This window comes from Apus apus, chromosome 3, assembly GCF_020740795.1.
Source record: "Apus apus isolate bApuApu2 chromosome 3, bApuApu2.pri.cur, whole genome shotgun sequence".
Taxonomy (NCBI): domain Eukaryota; kingdom Metazoa; phylum Chordata; class Aves; order Apodiformes; family Apodidae; genus Apus; species Apus apus.
This window is the reverse complement of record NC_067284.1, coordinates 44,744,825-44,762,577: the sequence shown is the minus strand read 5'-3', so window position 1 is coordinate 44,762,577 and position 17,753 is coordinate 44,744,825. Positions and strand designations below refer to the sequence as shown.

The 17,753-nt window shown below is 38.0% G+C and overlaps 1 protein-coding gene across 2 annotated transcripts in view; it reads right to left on the bottom strand.

The window, feature by feature from the left end:
• EML6 (EMAP like 6) overlaps positions 1 to 17,753 on the bottom strand; it is a 114,872-nt gene that overhangs the window by 77,686 nt on the left and 19,433 nt on the right. For both annotated transcript variants that reach the window (XM_051616062.1, XM_051616064.1), the window contains exon 2: positions 205 to 364. In XM_051616062.1, coding sequence (XP_051472022.1) covers positions 205 to 364 — 160 coding nt within the window. The remainder of the gene's footprint in view (positions 1 to 204; positions 365 to 17,753) is intronic.

Genomic DNA, 17,753 nt, shown 5'->3' with positions numbered 1-17,753 from the left:
CTTGAATGCTAGCCTGTGGTTTTCATCTCAAAAACATCTTTGAAAGAGCTGTATTTGCAGTCCTTGCATTAAAAATATAATTGTAATAGGAGTTCCAGTACTACAGCCATATAGCCATCTAAACACAAAATACTTTCATGGGTGTATCTTCTAGAATCAGAAATCAGACTAAATTCAAAACACAGAAAAAGGAGATATACAAACCTGGCCATCTGAATCAAAAGCCAAGCAGGCAACTCCATGTGTATGGGCATCCTTAAGAACAGACACAGTCTGTACACGGTAGGAATCCCAGATGCAAATGTAAGGATCCTTCCCAACCTGCCCTGTAGCTACTAAAGTTTTATCTGGGTGAACTGCAAGGCTGAAATAAAACACAGTTGAAGTTATAATACACTTTCTGAAGCAGTAAAATGGCATAAAATGTGAAAAACAAACTATAACATCAACCTTTTTCTTAGTTCTCAAGAACTTCAGCTTCTTTTGATTTATTAGAATGAATGTGTCAGCTGTCTTCAAAACTCAGTCTATCCCATTATTTACTTAAAAAAATATTTAACTGAGACCGACATTGCAAGCACAGGATAAAATTATGTAATAATACTTTTAACTAGAAAATTGAAGGAAAACAACCAGAGAACTTTTTAATACCTTTGACTGATAAGCTGAATTAATGCACAAGCTTTTATCTTAGTTGTTCTTTGCTTCATAAAGTCAGTGGACTTTCTACAGTTGATTCCTCTTTTACCCATCAGCTCAAATATTCTGCAAAATGGACCAGTGTCTGAATAATGGATACTTTTTCAATATGAAAAATACATGCAAGAAATCCTCTCGTCTTTACATGTTTAAAGATAGTCACCTCAGAAGAGAGAGTGAAATAAATTGTTCCACCTTGTTGAAGAACAATTACATATGTATTTTAAAATCCACTTTCAGTTACTGGTGCCTAAGAAGAGGTGAAATTTACTGTGCCTTTATTAGTTTACCTAATTTAGTCTAAAAGCCAATTAAAAAACTGTATTTTGCACCAAAAAAAAAAAAAAAAGTCACATCAAGCCATATTTTTACTACGTAAATGCAAGAAAGGTGCCCATGTTTCAAAAACTGGTATTCACTGATTAACATTCAGAAGACTTGCTTTAAACAATTTTTTGGGGTACATTTTTTAAATACTCAGCTTTTTTTATTCTCTGTAGTATTTGTGCAGAGATACATTGCTGCAAGCTGCATTGTAATGTGGGCTTTATTAGCAGAATCAAAACGTATTTCTGTTCATAATCCTTCAGATATTAAAATCTCCACCAGACAACCCACACTATTCTACTTTCTCACCCCTTGAACACTAGTATTTATGTCTATTTTGTTGTGTTGGGAGAATTTCTCTCAGATGTCAAACATTTTCTGGAACCAAGCAGTAGCATCATTTAAAAAAAAAATAAAACTTGTGTTCTGCTCATCACACAGAACAGATTTTCACTGTAACACGAGAGACAAATGCCACCATTTAGCAAACTTCATCCCACATTAACAAGAGGAATGCAGGTGATCAGTAGTGACATGGTACCAGAAGCTGCTCTTTGCAGCTATTGTGAGCTATTGTCAAGTTGCCCTTTAACCCTTGAGGCATTATCTTTGACAAAACCCAGAGGATCTAGTTTGAAAATCTAGCTTGGGGATGTTAATAATAAAAAACCCTCCCTGAGGTAATATGAATACAAAGACGAGTTTACAGTGTTATCCAGGAAGCAAATTTGAACAATGTCTGAGTAAGTGAGCTACAGTTGAATAAAGAAACGTCCTATGAATAAATGGATTATTTTCAACAGATGGCTCAAGGAAGCTGAATATTTCTTCTACCCCAGGAGCTGATAACAATAATTACTAAGAATAATTAATTAAAAAACAAAAACTTACGGAAATTTCTCAAACATATGTATGCAATCATTTTCAGGTTAAAGAATAATTCATGTAAAAAGACCAATTTTAGCATAATGCCCAGTAAAACTGTTTTATCTGCTCCTGCACTTGCTTGTTCCTTCTACCCTTAAATAGGCTTGGATTCTGCATTATGCTGTGTGGTAACTAGCTCACTTAAATTCTAAATCTATGAGGGGAAAACAGGATGACTCCATCACATTTAAGTGGTGATACCTACAATTAAGTTAGAATACTTTTCTTTCATGGTAAGAACCAGATGGAAAAGATTAATTGTGCTAACCTATCTCACTGCTTGAACAGAACTGCAGCTTAATTACATCTACCATTGCTTTCTGTAGCTCAGTTTTCACATACCAGAACTTCCTATTTTACATTTAGCATTTCCATTCCTGGATATAAGGTTAAGAACAAGAACACATTTCCTTCAACATAAATATGCCTGTACTGAAGATATCTGTTATGTGGTTTATCCGTTCTGGCACACAAAGTCAACTAGCGGGTGAGCTAAAATTTGGAACTAATATCAATTTTTGGCACCTAAATAAGTAGTCTGATTTTTCAGAGCCGCTAAGGACATTCATCTCCCCCTAAGAGCCTTTATAATGCACTGTATCTGCCTACGTTCAGTCTGGCTGTTAGATAACCAAGTGTTTATTTTCGGCAGACAGACAGTGGGTTACAAAGTAAGGAAATTGAGTCCAACTTCAATAACAAATATTCGTTACCATTGGATACCTGCATATTATTTACATGTTTGTTGTGTATCAAAATATAAAAATTTTACGTGCAATAATATAACATACCTGCTGTATGGGCTTAGATGGTAAGATTTCCTGCTGGCACAAGTTCTATGCCCTTCCTGCCTTTTAAAATTAGCAAAACTTCATTGCTTGTGTTTTGAAGCATTGGGTGCCTTTGCTCAACCCTTCCAAGCACACATCCTACCCTATATCTAAAGCACTTCAATGATACCACATCACTATATATGCCACTGGAAAACACTGAAATACTGTGATAATCAGATATGAAAATAGGATTAAAATAGATTAGGTATTCAACAACAGCAATTTATGGTGTAGAAAAAAATTATTAGGGATATACTTCCTATTCCTTCCAACAGGAAGAATATCTAGAAACACAGGTCTTTATTATGCAACCAGATAATTTTCTGCAAGTCACAGGCAACAGGTCTGCAGGGATCTGAGATACCTTTGTGTACATCAGAGCTGTTTGAATAAAGCAAATGACTGGACCACTGAAGACTTGCCCTTCTGAGCAAGTCAGTAATTTCTTCAGTCTCACACCCCCTACCACACAAGGTTACCTCCCTGAGTCCATACTCCCTTGCTCTGCCCATCCACCAGAGTTTGATCACTCTTGGCAGGGTACGTATACTTGCAGACCTCGGTATTGAAAATACCTAACAGTCCCATACCTAATAACAATAAATCAAGCAGGAAAAATAAAATCAAGACTTACAACTGAAAATAATCAGTACTCCTCTTAAATGTAATTCACGTAACTTCTGTGCTTTTCCCGTCAGTGCACTATAGAAATGACACCAGCAAAGGCTTACTACCCATGAGCAGTGAGAGCAGGGTTGCTCCATGGGGAAAGATGAGCTGGAAACCAAGGGCAGCCACAGCACCCTCACTGACCAGGACATAGTCCCATGAGATGAAAGCGCATGGGCAGAAGAAATTTCCCCAGAAAATTTCCCCTTGCTTTCCAGTTTTGTAGGCAAAGGGAGAGGCTCTCTGGCTGAAGTGTTTGGGTGGAAATGGAAAGGAGAAAAGCAGCAGGTCTTGCTGCTGGTACAGGTTGGTGACGGTGGTGGCAGCCACTGCTGCACGTGCCTTCGCTCTGTGGGAACAGCACCAGGAGCAGGTGCACATGTATGGTACGAGGCAGAGATGAACTGCTCTGGAAGTGCATGTTCCCTACCTTCCAGGGAAGGCAAAGAAAGCAAGGGGATTCCTGGCAGGCTGCTCTTCTGAGCAGCTGAATGCTTTTGTGTATGCAAAGCTAACTGGGAATTCCAAAAGCACTCTGATGTGTTTGCAAGACATCTTCAACAGAAGTGCCTTGATACACACTTCTTTAAAGCAAACAATCCATTTAAGATGAACTAGTGAACTTTAGGTAATATTTTAACATTACACTTTATTAATAAAAAGGTCTATTAGGAAGAAAAGATTTCATGGAACATTTCCTTTTTCTTCCCAAGATCAACAATTCTGAATCTAGCATCCAAGGCTAGAAGTCTGTTAATTTAGGATAATTAAAGATGCCAGTCGTGTTCTGGCAGGGTCTGTTGAAATGCTTTATAAAAGTCATTAGCGGATCCATCTGGTCTGGGGGTCTTGCCAGATGGCAAACTCTTACTACCTCTGCAATTTCTGTTGCAACAATACCCTGCTCCAAGATTTTCTTTTTCTTTTATAACCATGTCAGAATTTCAAGGGACTGAAAGTATTTGCTTCTTGTCTATATTGTTGTTTGTCGGGTTGTTTGGGTTTTTTTTGCTTTCTCTAAGAGGTTCCATACCTTTACATACATATAATACAGATCTCAAGTTCAAAACTGAGATGGAACTAAGGAGGAAAGTTCTTCCATATCTGAAATTTTCTGGAAGGCAAACTTGAATTGAATTGCATTGAATATTAAATTGTTTAATTGAATTGGACATTATTTGAATTTTCTATTAAATTGTAATTTATTTCTTTAAATTGTTCCAAAACTGTGGATGAAACAAATATTTTCTTCATGAAGCACATAGTCAAGGAACCAGAATGTTACGGATGCCAAAAAAAAATTACAACTGGGAAGAACAAAAAATGTGGTGAAGGAACTGATGATAGTTAAGGAAGAGAAGTTTCAAGGAGAGAAGGCTCAGGGTGGGTTTAATGATGTCAAAGGCAGTTATGGAGAAGGTGTATGTACTCTTTTCACAAGGACAAAAGGCAAGAGACACAAGTTGCTTCATTAGAAATTCTGTCCAGATACAAGAAAGACATCCTTCATCATGAGAAGAACTAAACACTGGTGCAGGTCACTTAGAGAGGTGGTAGAAATCTCCGCATTAGAAACTATTCCAGACTTACTTGGCTTGGCAGGACCCTGGTTAACCTAATCTAAGGCTGTGCTCTAATGAGAAAGATTGACTGGATGACCTCCGGAGGCCCCTTCCAAACTAGGCTTTTTCTGTGATTCCAAATAATGAAATATATCAAGAAAGTCTAAACTAATCAAAGTTAAAATGCATTTTTTTTCTTACAGCAGTTTACTTGCATTAGATAATTGCTCCTTGATGCTGCAAAAAGAAAGCAACTCCTGTTATCTTTAATACACACATATGGATTTGATAGGTTCATGGAGATCTTGAAATAGGTGTATTAGAGAAGAGACAGAAGTTTAAAATTCACTGTTTGGGGTCTTTGAAATATATAACTGCACTAGCCTATTTATCAGCTAGTCAAACCACATTTTCACTGCAGCAGCCAAAGGCTGAGCATTTGTTTTTATAGTTTGGAGTGTATAATTTTTCAAGGCGCATTTGCTAATTATGAATGCCATATTAAATTAAATCTTTTAATAACAGTCCCATTAACTATTCTTTAATTAACAAGAATCAAGCAAATACACTTTTCATATAAACTAAAACTAGCTTCCACAATGTCCCATCTGAAAATGAGAACCGCTTTTTGAAAGATGGTTATATTTGTCATCCATCTCTTGACAATAAAATTAATTATCAGGGCTAAGGCTATTTTGCACTGTAAAGAAGCATGCAAGTTTGAGGCTATTCTAAACTAAAACCTTAGACACTGAAAAATTATTCTCTACTTCAAATCCATCCTGTTTTAAATTTGGAATAACTTTAATGTTCAGACAAACCTTTACAGAATTATGCAGATTTACGTAACACAATGTTGTACAATGCTAATGAAGATTTGGGTAGGTACATTTAAAACCAAATTCCATAGCAATGCAGATACTGTCTGTATATGACTCTTCAGAAGCAAGTTCAAGAATTGGTGCTTTCTTCCCCAGAATTTGCTGCAACCCTACAACTTAGCAGAACAGAGAACATAGTGGGTCTTCCCTCAGAATTTAGGTCAAACTTGTTGTGAAGTATTCAGCACTGACTGTGCTATGCTTGAAAGACAGATAAATAACACAACTACTTTTTTGGTTTTTTAAGAATTTGTAGCAAAAAATATCTGTGAAGAAAAAAATATTTCCGAGAAGCTTGAAGCCTGACCTGAAATAGGCCATTATGTGCCAGTAGGTATTTTCTTCTTGTTTCCCTCCTTCTGCTCCATGCTATTAGTTCTCAGTGCTCCAAGAAGTGACACTTTCAAGACCCTGACAGGCCAGCAGGCATGTCTGAAGACCAGGGATCTTTTCAGCTCTGTTGTACTGCTCACAGAGTGCCAAGGACAGAGCTGTGTTCACAGTGAAGATCCCAAACACTCTTTCTGGAATTCCTCATTTCACAGAACAAAATTAGTTTCTTCCCTCAGCTGTCGGGTCAAAAGGGAAGACTGTAACTCACAGTACAGACAGACCAATATTATCAGCAAAACAAGGCAAGGTGCAGCCTGATCCCTATTTCTGAATAGAACACAAAACATAACAAAGCCTAATTAAAAGGTGCAAATGAATAAAGACCAGCAGTTAAGTGGAAGAACATGTGGAGGCCCACAGGAGCAGTGGAATAACAGAAAGGGGAGCTAAGAAAAAGGAAGAGGAACAAGGGAAGTACAAAGCAACCTGCACAAACCCCACCACTTTTATTTGGCATGTACCACAGTGCAGGTGACAGAGGCTGTGGGAGTGCACTGCAGGCCTAGGAAACAAACCTCCCTGGGAGAGCAGCTACAGCAGAAATCTAGTAGCTCTGACACAGGAAGACTCTCTGTGTGTGCATACATATAAATGCATAATGCAATTAATGCACACACTCATACAATTCAACTGCTTTTTACACAGGAGAACATAAAGCTTTAGTAACACTTTCAAATATAAAAATATTGCCACTCACTTGCTGCAAACAAGTCAAGTACAGAATATATTTATCCTGAAAAAATAAGAATATAAATGTTGATGGAAAGACCATTAGACAAGGGCAATGACAAAATTTTAATTTACGGGCTTGATTTTTATACAGTAATATCCTTATTCATAGCTCAGAACAGCCATGTATCCACAAATACCTTTTTAAGATCATCTGACAAACAAGGCATTTTTTACATGCAAGTTCTTACTAACTATCCTGCCATTTGCTTTCCCCTTCCATATGCCCTGTGTAGGAAGAACAGTGATCCAGTAAGAGGTTCTAGCATTTATTCATCACTCTGCACTGGCTTCCTACCTAGAACAAGTCATTGCAGGCTAACTTTTTCAGCAGCAATTGCTGAATTTGGTGGCCTGCCTCAGACAGCTACCATCTGGTTGTCAGAGGAAGTAAACACCTACAGTTCTGAATGAAGTCAATGCAGACTGTGATTGAAAGTCTGGTGAGGTTCCCGCTGATTGGAAAAAAGGGAACATTTTTTAAAAGGGGAAAAAGAAGACCCAGGGAACTACAGGCCAGTCAGTCTCCCCTCTGTACCTGGCAAGGTCATGGAGCAGATCCTCCTGGAAAGTCTGCTAAGGCACGTGGAAAATAAAGAGGTGATTGCTGACGGCCAACATGGCTTCACTAAGGGCAAGTCATGCTTGACCAATCTGGTGGCCTTCTACAACAAGGCTAAGAGATGGTGGATGGTGGCAGAGCAACTGATGTCACCTACCTGGATTTGTGCAAGGCATTTGACACTGTCCCACATGACATCCTGGTCGCCAAACTGACAAAGCATGGATTTGACAGATGGACCACTCAGTGGATAAGAGATTGGCTGGATGGCTGCACCCAGGGAGTTGTGGTCAATGGCTCAATGTCCAAATGGAGGCAAGTGACAAGTGGTGTCCCTCAGGGGTCAGTATTGGGACCAGTGCTGTTTAACATATTTCTTGGAGACATGGACAGTGGGACTGATTGTATCCTCAGCAAATTTGCTGATGATACCAAGCTGTGTGGTGTGGTTGACACCCAAGAGGGAAGGGAGGCCATCCAGAGGGACCCTGACAGGCTGGAGAGGTGGGCCAGTGCCAGCCTCATGAAGTTCAACAAGGCCAAGTGCAAAGTCCTGCACCTGGGTCAGTGTAACCCCAGACACCAATACAGGCTGGAGAGCAGTCCTGAGGAGGAGGACTTGGGGGTGGTAGTAGATGAGAAGCTCAACATGAGCCGCCAGTGTGTGCTGGAGCCCAGAGAGCAACTGCGTCCTGGGCTGCATCCAAAGAAGTGTGGCCTGCAGGGCCAGGGAGGGGATTCTGCCCATCTACTCTGCTCTGGTGAGACCTCACCTGGAGTACTGCCAGCAACTCTGGAGCCCTCAGAACAGGAAAGACATGGAGCTGTTGGAGAGGGTTCAGAGAAGGGCCACCAAGATGATCAAAGGCCTGGAGCACCTCTGCTATGAAGACGGGCTAAGAGAGTTGGGGCTGTTCAGCCTGGAGAAGACTCTGGGGGGACCTTATAGCAGCCTTCCAGTACCTGAAAGGGACCCCAGGAAAGCTGGGGAGGGGCTTTTCATCAGAGAAGATAGTGATAGGACAAGGGATCATGGTTTTAAACTGAGAGAGGGGAGATTTATGTTAGATATTAGGAAGAAATTCTTCACTATAAGGGTGGTGAGGAACTGGAATGGGTTGCTCAGGGGGTTGTTGATGCCCTATCCCTGGAGGTTTTTAAGGCCAGGTTGGATGGGGTTTTGTGCAAGCTGGTCTAGTGGTAGGGTTCCCTGCTCATGGCAGGGGGGTTGGGACTTGATGATCTCTAAGGTCTCTTCCAACCTTAATGATTCTATGAAAATCACTCGTTTAGGCTTAGTACTCAGAACTGGTCTTGGCCACAAACAGAGCCTAAAAGTTTAATCATTTATGAAGTGGATGTGCAGCTCAGCTGAGCTTTATAAAGGTCCTGGGAAGGCAAGGGGCATTTTGACCAGGATTTTATTTTTGACAATTTTCCAGAACCCACAGCAGGGGTAAAATGGTGGAAGCATGCAAAGTTATAACTGTTCCTGCCACTCTAAACTTACTCCTCTTCATCCTTGGGAAATGGCTTCTGACCCTTCTGTGCCAGTGTTTGGCCTATGTAGCTATTCCATCACATTTCAATAAAGTTTGTTGGGCTGCTCAATGCTTATTAGAAACCTTGACAGATCAGGTCCATACGGCTGCAGAACATGGAATCTGTGGTTGCACTATGGAGCTACAGAGGGTGACAGAGTCAGGCCAGATTTAGACTAAATTCGTTTGATCAAGTGATTAAAATTTCCTCAATAACAGAAGGGAGAAGCAGCAAGAGAAAAAAAAAAAAAACAAACCTCTTAAATATGCTGTTTTGAGCAAAAATGTTCTGCACTTTAATTAAGGCCAGCTGTGATTTACACTCACATGCATCTGTACACAGAGAAAAAATTGGCAGATTTAATAAGAGGATGGCACTGCACAGCACTGTGGTTCCTCATCACACATGGCTGCAGTAACAGAAAGGTCACAGTTCTGTAAGAATGTATTTTTCTCATGCATATTTATGTCATGTATATCTCATTGATATTTTGCAACTGAGCTTCTGCCAATGAAAAAAGTCCTGAGAGATTTTATCCAAAGCCCATTTAATGGCATTTAAAGGCAAGTATAAACAACTGTTGATGTCCTCATGGATTGTGGTTTTTGAGCAACAAGTGATCAGGGAAAAATACGTGGTATTTCTTACTAGCTGCACCAAACACACCCTACTGTGTAATTCTGAACTTAAACTAACACATACCAATTTTTCCCTTCAGGTTTCACATGCCTGCACAGAGCTTCCATCTGAGCCTAATTATATTTGCATTCATTATGATGATTGCAGCATGCTGCCATATCTGAAAATAACCCCCAAAATGACACAACTACGAGATTTCCAGAACTTCTCATATGTAGCATGGTATTACTACTTCTTCAAGAACGACTTAAACCTATACTGGAAAGAGCAGGTCTTGGCCCATGCTGAGAGTACAGAGGTACTGCTCAACAAATATGAGATAGAAAAAATCGTGTTGATGTTTGGTTTTTAGCCAAAACAGCTGAAGTATTTTTTCTGGTCTGAAATAAAACTCAGTATTTCTTTTGTGCAGAAACAGAGCAGGAAGCTACCAAAGCTATAAATTAGAAAGGAGACAGAACAGGTTTTTCAAATACCTGAAGGATTTCTGGATAATCTTCTGCTGTGTGGCCTCATTCTTTCCCCTGCTTGAAAATTTTAGGTGTGTAAGTCTGAAAATCATAGCAACCACTAAAAAATGAGAGGTAACAAGACTGTAAAGACTTTAGCCAAAAGACATGTAAATGAATACCCAGGAGAGAGACACGTGACAAGCATTCTGGTTTGACAAAATTGGTAAGATGGAGCTGAATCAATCAGTTGTAAAGAAAAACATGCTAGAATTGGAGACTAATAACAGAGGGTCAGGAAAGAGCCATATTTAGTTCAGCATCGTACTTGTTCTCTACCCTGTTTTATGCTTATGATAGTTAAATGGATAATGTAAAATGTTTTTAAATAAAATGCATAGTAAAACATCAAGTCGATACTTAGTCTACAATGTTGAGATAAAAACAGCAACGTAAATGATCTCAGATTAACTCAATGAGTTTTCAGTACATGGAAAACTAATGATAGACTGCTGTAAATTTAGTACCCCTCAATAGAAACTGGCTAAACTTTCATGTTCATCCGGTATAAAGAATTTTAAGGCCAGTCTAACCATTGTGATTGAAAATACAATTTGTTCATCAAATAAAATCTGTAAGTTAAGAAATTGTGGCCACTGTCACATATTATAGCCTCCTTTATTTCCTGTGCTCACCCTCTTTCAGTCCAACTCTGTTGAAATACCAGATTCAAAGTGCAGTCAAAACATGACTCCAACTGTGTATTGCTGCTAGTAATCAAACTGCTTATTTTGCTAAGTTCATCACACTCTAGGGATGAAACAACTAAAAACTGACTGAATGTAGCAGTGCTTTTTCTCCCAAATGCAGAAATGTGATCATAATTTAGGCAAAGATCAAGCCAACAGCTCTGAAACTGGTGGTCACAATGAACAGCAAATATCCATGTACTAATTAATTGCTCACAGCACAATTATGTCAATCAGGTGGTACTACTGTTGCTGTAGGTTGGTCCTATGCTTGACAGCACTGCTGAAGATATTCTTCCCAAGGCTGATTCAGTAATTAACTGGTTTGGGACTTCTGGATCTACTCTAGTTTTTGTACAGTTAACAGACATCAGTGAATACAGCTGTAACTATGCAGATCACTCACAACACAATTCAAAACATTTGCAGATATAGCTGAGAAAACAGAGAGAGGAAATGGAAGGAAAATCTTGAAAAGAGTACAGACAACAGATATAGCTAACAAAAAAAGAAACAAGAAGAAGCTACACAATAAATAAAATCTAGAAGACATAAAAATAACCAAAAAGTTCAGAGAACAATCAAGGAGAAATGGGCAATATTATAAAGAACAAGGGAAAAAGTCCAGCCAGTGTCATAACTTTTCTGGATCACTCCCATTTTAATTGTAGAGATTTCATCTTATACTGTTGAAAATCCTGGGGTATATTCACATGTACAACAAATTGTAGGATCTGACAAAACTCATAGACTCCTGTTAAAAAATTCACACTGGGATAATAATATTGTTTTCATACATTTTCCTGTAACTGATGAACAGAAATAAGGATTTTAAGACCAGGAAAGCTGTTCTTCCTTCAAGCGCAAGGAAGACACGGTGTTACACCTGCATCCTACTCAGGCATTCTTCTCATGATAATCCTGATATGCAGCATTTTGAGTTTAAAAACTAATGGAAAGAGGCAGGGAAGAGTAAGAGCTTGATTCAATAACATATCAAACGAACGCATGCCGAGCAGCATTTAATCGATCAGAAGCAGATGTCTCCTTTTTACATAGAAACTCTACAGAAATTATAAATGTGGCAATATGAAATGTGGCTGCAGAAAAATGTTAGTTTTTAGATGTCCTAGACTATGAGGAGTTTTCAGTGCTACTAAGAATGAGCTTTTTTCCTTTGAAACTTGCCAGTTGATATTTCTCATTATCTCACAGAAATGCAAAGCCTCAACCAACAATCCTGTTACATTTCAAAATCATGATATTATACATCTGATGATCATAAGATCACCCTGAGGGAGATAAAATAATTCTCCTGCAGTGGAGAAGGGATTAGATTTAAATTTACTTTTATACTTTTCTGAAAGACAACAGTCCATATTCTGTTACACCTCCATAAGCTGACAGGCCTCCAGGTACAATGGCAGAATCTTGCCCAGTACTTGGAAATTGAAAGTATCTACATGAGCCAACTTCTGCAAAAAACAGATAATATTTGGTGACTGTGCTGTAGTAGAGGACAGGTAACACAGTGAAGCACTGGCTATGTATATAGATATAGTCTAGTTTGAGGTCTTCTGCCAGACAGCAATCAAGCCAGCATGGTGAAGTGTCTGAAATCAGCTGTGCTCTGAGGTAAGTCTGAGCTGTATTTCTACTTCACCTAAGCTGAGACACCTCGCTCAGTAAGAACAGCAAAGAGGACAGAATTGTTAATGCCATTTTGCAGTAGTCAGTGGAAAGCTCCTGGTCTCTTTGGTTCTCTGAAAAGCTGTCTTTCCCTGTATTTTAGAGGTTGAAAATGGCAGAAAGAGAAAAGCAATTCTTGTGTGATTATGTAGAAATCCTGCTTCCTTTTTGCTATGCTGAAGTGAATAACAGCAAAGATTACACTGGAGTAGAAAACATTGAAGGCTACGTAAAAACCATATTTAACATTCTCTACATTTCTAGTTACAGCGTAACAGTAGCAGGGTCATGAATATCAGTTTTATGAGCACTCTTGCCAGGCTTCCGAAATTCTGCTTCACCATCTGATTGTGTAGAGCACAAATAAAAATACAATTCCTAAAAATTCAATTAGTGGTTTTAGCAAATACATACACATCCATTTTCTCTTCTTCTAGCAATTAAAACTCAGAAGCTTCTATACAATAATCAATGAAACAATGTGGGGTTTTTTGAGAAGTGGGCTAACAAAAATAAACATGTCAGTTGCTAGCTTGCTTTGTATAGTCTGACACAACTTGAAGGTTAGAAGCATTAAGGGTCTCTTTTGTATGGGATAGAGCAGACGAAGATTCTCTAACTCAGTTTGCAATAACCACGCCAAGATGTTGCTAGAGCACATCTAGCAGTAGACTTACATGCTAAACCTTGTACATGACAGAATTTATATAGCTTCTGAGAGGCTATTTTAGCTGCCATATAGGAATAGCATATCACCCAGCTACAAAAAAGCAGCTCTGTATCATTATTGATAAAACCCAAAAAATAAAATAATTAAGGATTAAAACCAAAGCCTTGGTTTCACCATACTCTGTTATACTTCTGATGATGAACTTAGGCAGAATCATGGTAAAATCAACAAACTGGTTCACCAATACTCTGCACCCAAAAATCCACAAAAGTCAGCAGTAAATCCCCAAAGAAGCACACTTATAAATGAACACTGATCAGAATTTTCCACTGCTAACCTTCTAGCCTTCTCTCTGACACAGGCTTTGGCAGTCATTGCAACTATTGCTGATTTGAAACCAAGTAGAATGTTGCTTTTTGACTACAAGTTAATGTGAACCACTAGGTAGGGAAAAATCTACCTTTTAATGCAAAAAAATACAAAAATATTTTTAGGAATTATTTTTTCAACTCCTTTATCAAATTAAGCTGGAAAATATTGTTTAAGATTTGGGAGGTTCTGTTTAGAAAAGGATAACAAGTGCTTACCAAGTCTCCTGAGCAGCTTCTGGGAGTCCAATTTACCAAATGAATTCTACATCTAATCCACAAAGACTTTCCCCTCCCTCTTCCAGCTGATCCACATTTGCTACAAATTAACAACCCCGGCAAGTCCAGGTGCAGGTATTTTAAAGTCCCATTTTATTTGCAACTCCCAACTTCTGTTTTTTCAAGCTCAGCAGGTTAAGTAGAGGTTAAAAACTCAACTGAGAAAAATGTTTGCTTAACTCATGTTAGACAACGGAAATTCCTCACAGGACAGATCTAGTTTTTATAAAGAAAAGCTAAAATTCAAGTCCTGCCAATTTGATATCAGAGAATTCATTCGACAGTCAAGGTCTTTTTCCCAGAGGAATCTCTAGTGTCCAAGGCACAGACATGACACTAACATCTCATGTAGTTAAGGTATTCACTTTGCTAAGCAGAGCTTTTCAGGTATCTAGGAAAAAAAAGCTCATTTTGAAGCTATGAAAAGTAATCAAAGGACATAATTTGAAATGGAAATCCAGCTCATGGCACTGCCTGTAGTTATTTAAAATGTTTCCAAAATTCAGCTGCTCAGGCAGGCTGAAGGATAGTACATATTTTACTGCACTTGTGAAAATATGCCTAAACATGGCCAGCTCATGTCTGAGAAAACCACCATAGAGACATACCTGTCTGCTAGTGGAATCCCCTGAAGACCCCCTGGGAAGGCACCAGGACTTCAGCTACCATCACTCTGGCTATTTGCACTGATGCAGGAACAGGGAGACTGGGGGTGAAAAATGTCTGAAGATGTTAAAGTTCTTGAATCTAGCAGATAGAAATTTGTGGGACTACCAAGGTCCATTTCTCATCAGAACTTCTAAGCAAACTCAGAATTTCTCCAGAAACCACATTGCTGCTTCTAACTAGATGGAAGTTTACCAGCAAAGGATTTATCTCACCTCCTTTGAGGTGCTGTTCACACAGAGGCACTGTGAAGGTTAGAGGACTTTAAAAGTCTATGTAAAACACAACAAAGCAAGTGTACTAAGCTAACTAGCTTAGTGCCTCCCTCCTTATCACAATAATAATGGAAGCACTTTCTATTCGTGGGAGCAATACATATAAATATATCCACTACACACACAGGCAGATACCAAATATAGGCACGAAAGGAAATCTAAAGTTTTTTCTTCATAAACTGTAGGTAAGTGGTAACCACATCTCGGCTACATAACCTGTGGTCTTTCTCAGTTTGAGAACCCTACTTCAAAGTATTTCAATACACTGTCATTTTTCCAAATTATTTAAGAGCCAAATTCTGCCAGATTTTTCTAGCAGTTATGTTTTAGGATATTGGCTAACATGAGACACCTAAATTTCCTATTGAAACTACTAAAAATACTGTAAGAACTAGATAAACACATGAAAAGTTCTTAAAAATCTTCCTTCACTCAACACATACAAAGGTTTATCTTTACAGATATCACTAAAAGAGTATGAAAATATTACCCTTTACCACAGAGGCAGAAAGCCCCCAAAAATTATCTGATTAAATTTACTTTGGTTATTTTTAGAACTTAACTGTATATAGAAACTATAACCAGGAAAAGGTTTATTTTTATATGTCCTTCCTGTTTAATTGATAATTTTTATGTTAGAATAATTCTACGATGCTTAATATTAAAATAAGCTTTGTACTGTCACTTGAAAAATGTTGTAGTTGTTCCACTTTTAATTTCATTTTAACTCTTACTGTTTTCCTGTAATATTGAATATTTCCTCAAAGTAATTTACTGACACATTATGCAAGTATTTTTCTGCTTTAAAAAAAAAATAAATTAAAAAGAGAAAAAAAAGTTAATGGCTTTATTAGATACTCAGTACATCGAGTTCACTCTAGCGCAGTGGTTCATACAAAAGTAGACTGCCTGAGGAGTCAGAAATTCCATCATCAAATCAATGATATTATTCTATCAACCTACTGTCTAACCAAGTAAAAGAAAGAAGCAGCTTCAAATGTTAATGTTAATACAAGCCAAAATACAGTTTTTCTTGGCTTTTGCCTTTTGGAATCTCTCAGAAGACTGTAAAAGCTCTAGAAATGCATTTTTTTCAGGCCAGGGTGGGTATGAGCAGTGCTTTCAGGTAAGACACTGTATCTCATCTGGATTAGAAAATAAAATAATTACTTGAGCTTCTATGAAACAAAATCTTATTCTTGAGAATGTAATTCCAAAAATACCAACATAGTATTTTAATTATATTTAGAAAGAACGCATAGACTTCCTCTAATCTTTGTGATAACTGTTTCAAAGCATATTAAGACTGTATATATGTGCATAATAATGTATGTACAACATAAAGAGTACACATATGTAAGCTAGTATACAGTCTGTATCTGAGAAAGCCCCTGGTGTGTATCCTGGGTACGGTATGAAGGCCAAGATACAGGTGCATCAGACATCACTTGTCTCTGCTCTGCCACCAAGATTCACCAGCTCCTCTGCTGCAGATGGCAGCAGAATCTATGGCTCCCAAATGTCTGTCCTACATGGGAGGCATCACTAATTAGTGTTGCTAAAATAGAAATGACAGATAGGAAAGTCCGAACAGGCTCAAGCTGTCTACCCCAACAACAGCTGAAATTCTGTCAACAGTCATACTTCAACAGAATAAGTGCAAGAACAGGGTGACAGTGCCCAGTGTGTCTTCTCAAGAATCGAGCCGAATTGATTACTTGGCACTGCATGCATAAATGTGAAATTCCATAAAGGACGAGGATATACAACAAAGTGGTCTTAATTAAAATGCTCCAAGCTTGGGCTGCAACGCCAGAACTAGATACAGATTTAATTCTTCATTAGCTTCAGAACAGAAATGCATGACAGCAAATACAACTACTGGAAGTGAAATAAATAAAAATGCTGTTTTCCCTATAATCATTTATACAATCATAATCTTTTAAGTGCATATTAAAATGTAATGTAAGATTTGAATACAATAAATCTGCCTAGTTCAGATTACTGCATCTAGAGGGTCTATGGGATATGCCAGATATACAGCATACTCAGGGTACAGCTTTTAACATTTTGTGTTGCAAAACTGCTTCTGAGCTGATTTGGGTATTCATATCTTGTGTTGCACTCTCAGTACAGACAAAGAGATCAAATGGGAAGCACACGTATTTTAAGTAACAGTGTATTGGAGGAATTCCCAGATTTGCCATAGAAGGAACAATTAAGGATAATTTTACCCATTATATGTTCCATGCTAGTGGTACCTAAGCTAGCTAGTTTAAAATATCTCCAGGAACATTATAGTCTGCAGTACTAAAACACTTGCAGCTCAGCCAAAAATACAGCCATCAAGATTTTCTGATTGTAGTTGTATTTTTGAAAGCAAAAAATTAATACATCCAATTGATGTGTGATATATTATCTACATTCTTCTTCTCTCTCTTGCAAAAATATCAGACTAGTTATGAAGCAACTAGAATTTTAATATATGTTAATTTGTGCAATGTATTTTGCATAAATTTGCTTTTATTTTTGTATTATGCAGGCAGCTGGACGAAGTAAAAAAAGATCTGTAATCATTAAAAAAGGAAAACCAAAGCTTTATTCCATATCCATTATTTAAATATTAAAATAGTAAAATTATATACTTCAGATTTTATGATCATAAATATAGAAATGTTTGCATTTTTACTTCAGAAATTAGCTTCATAATCTGACTGGAACACATCTTAAAAAAAAAATATGTTTTTTTTAAACACCATTGGATAGCATATTACAGACTAGTGATAGCAACATCTACCAAATGATAACAGAGGGGATTCTGCCAAACAGATCCCTGAAAAGACCA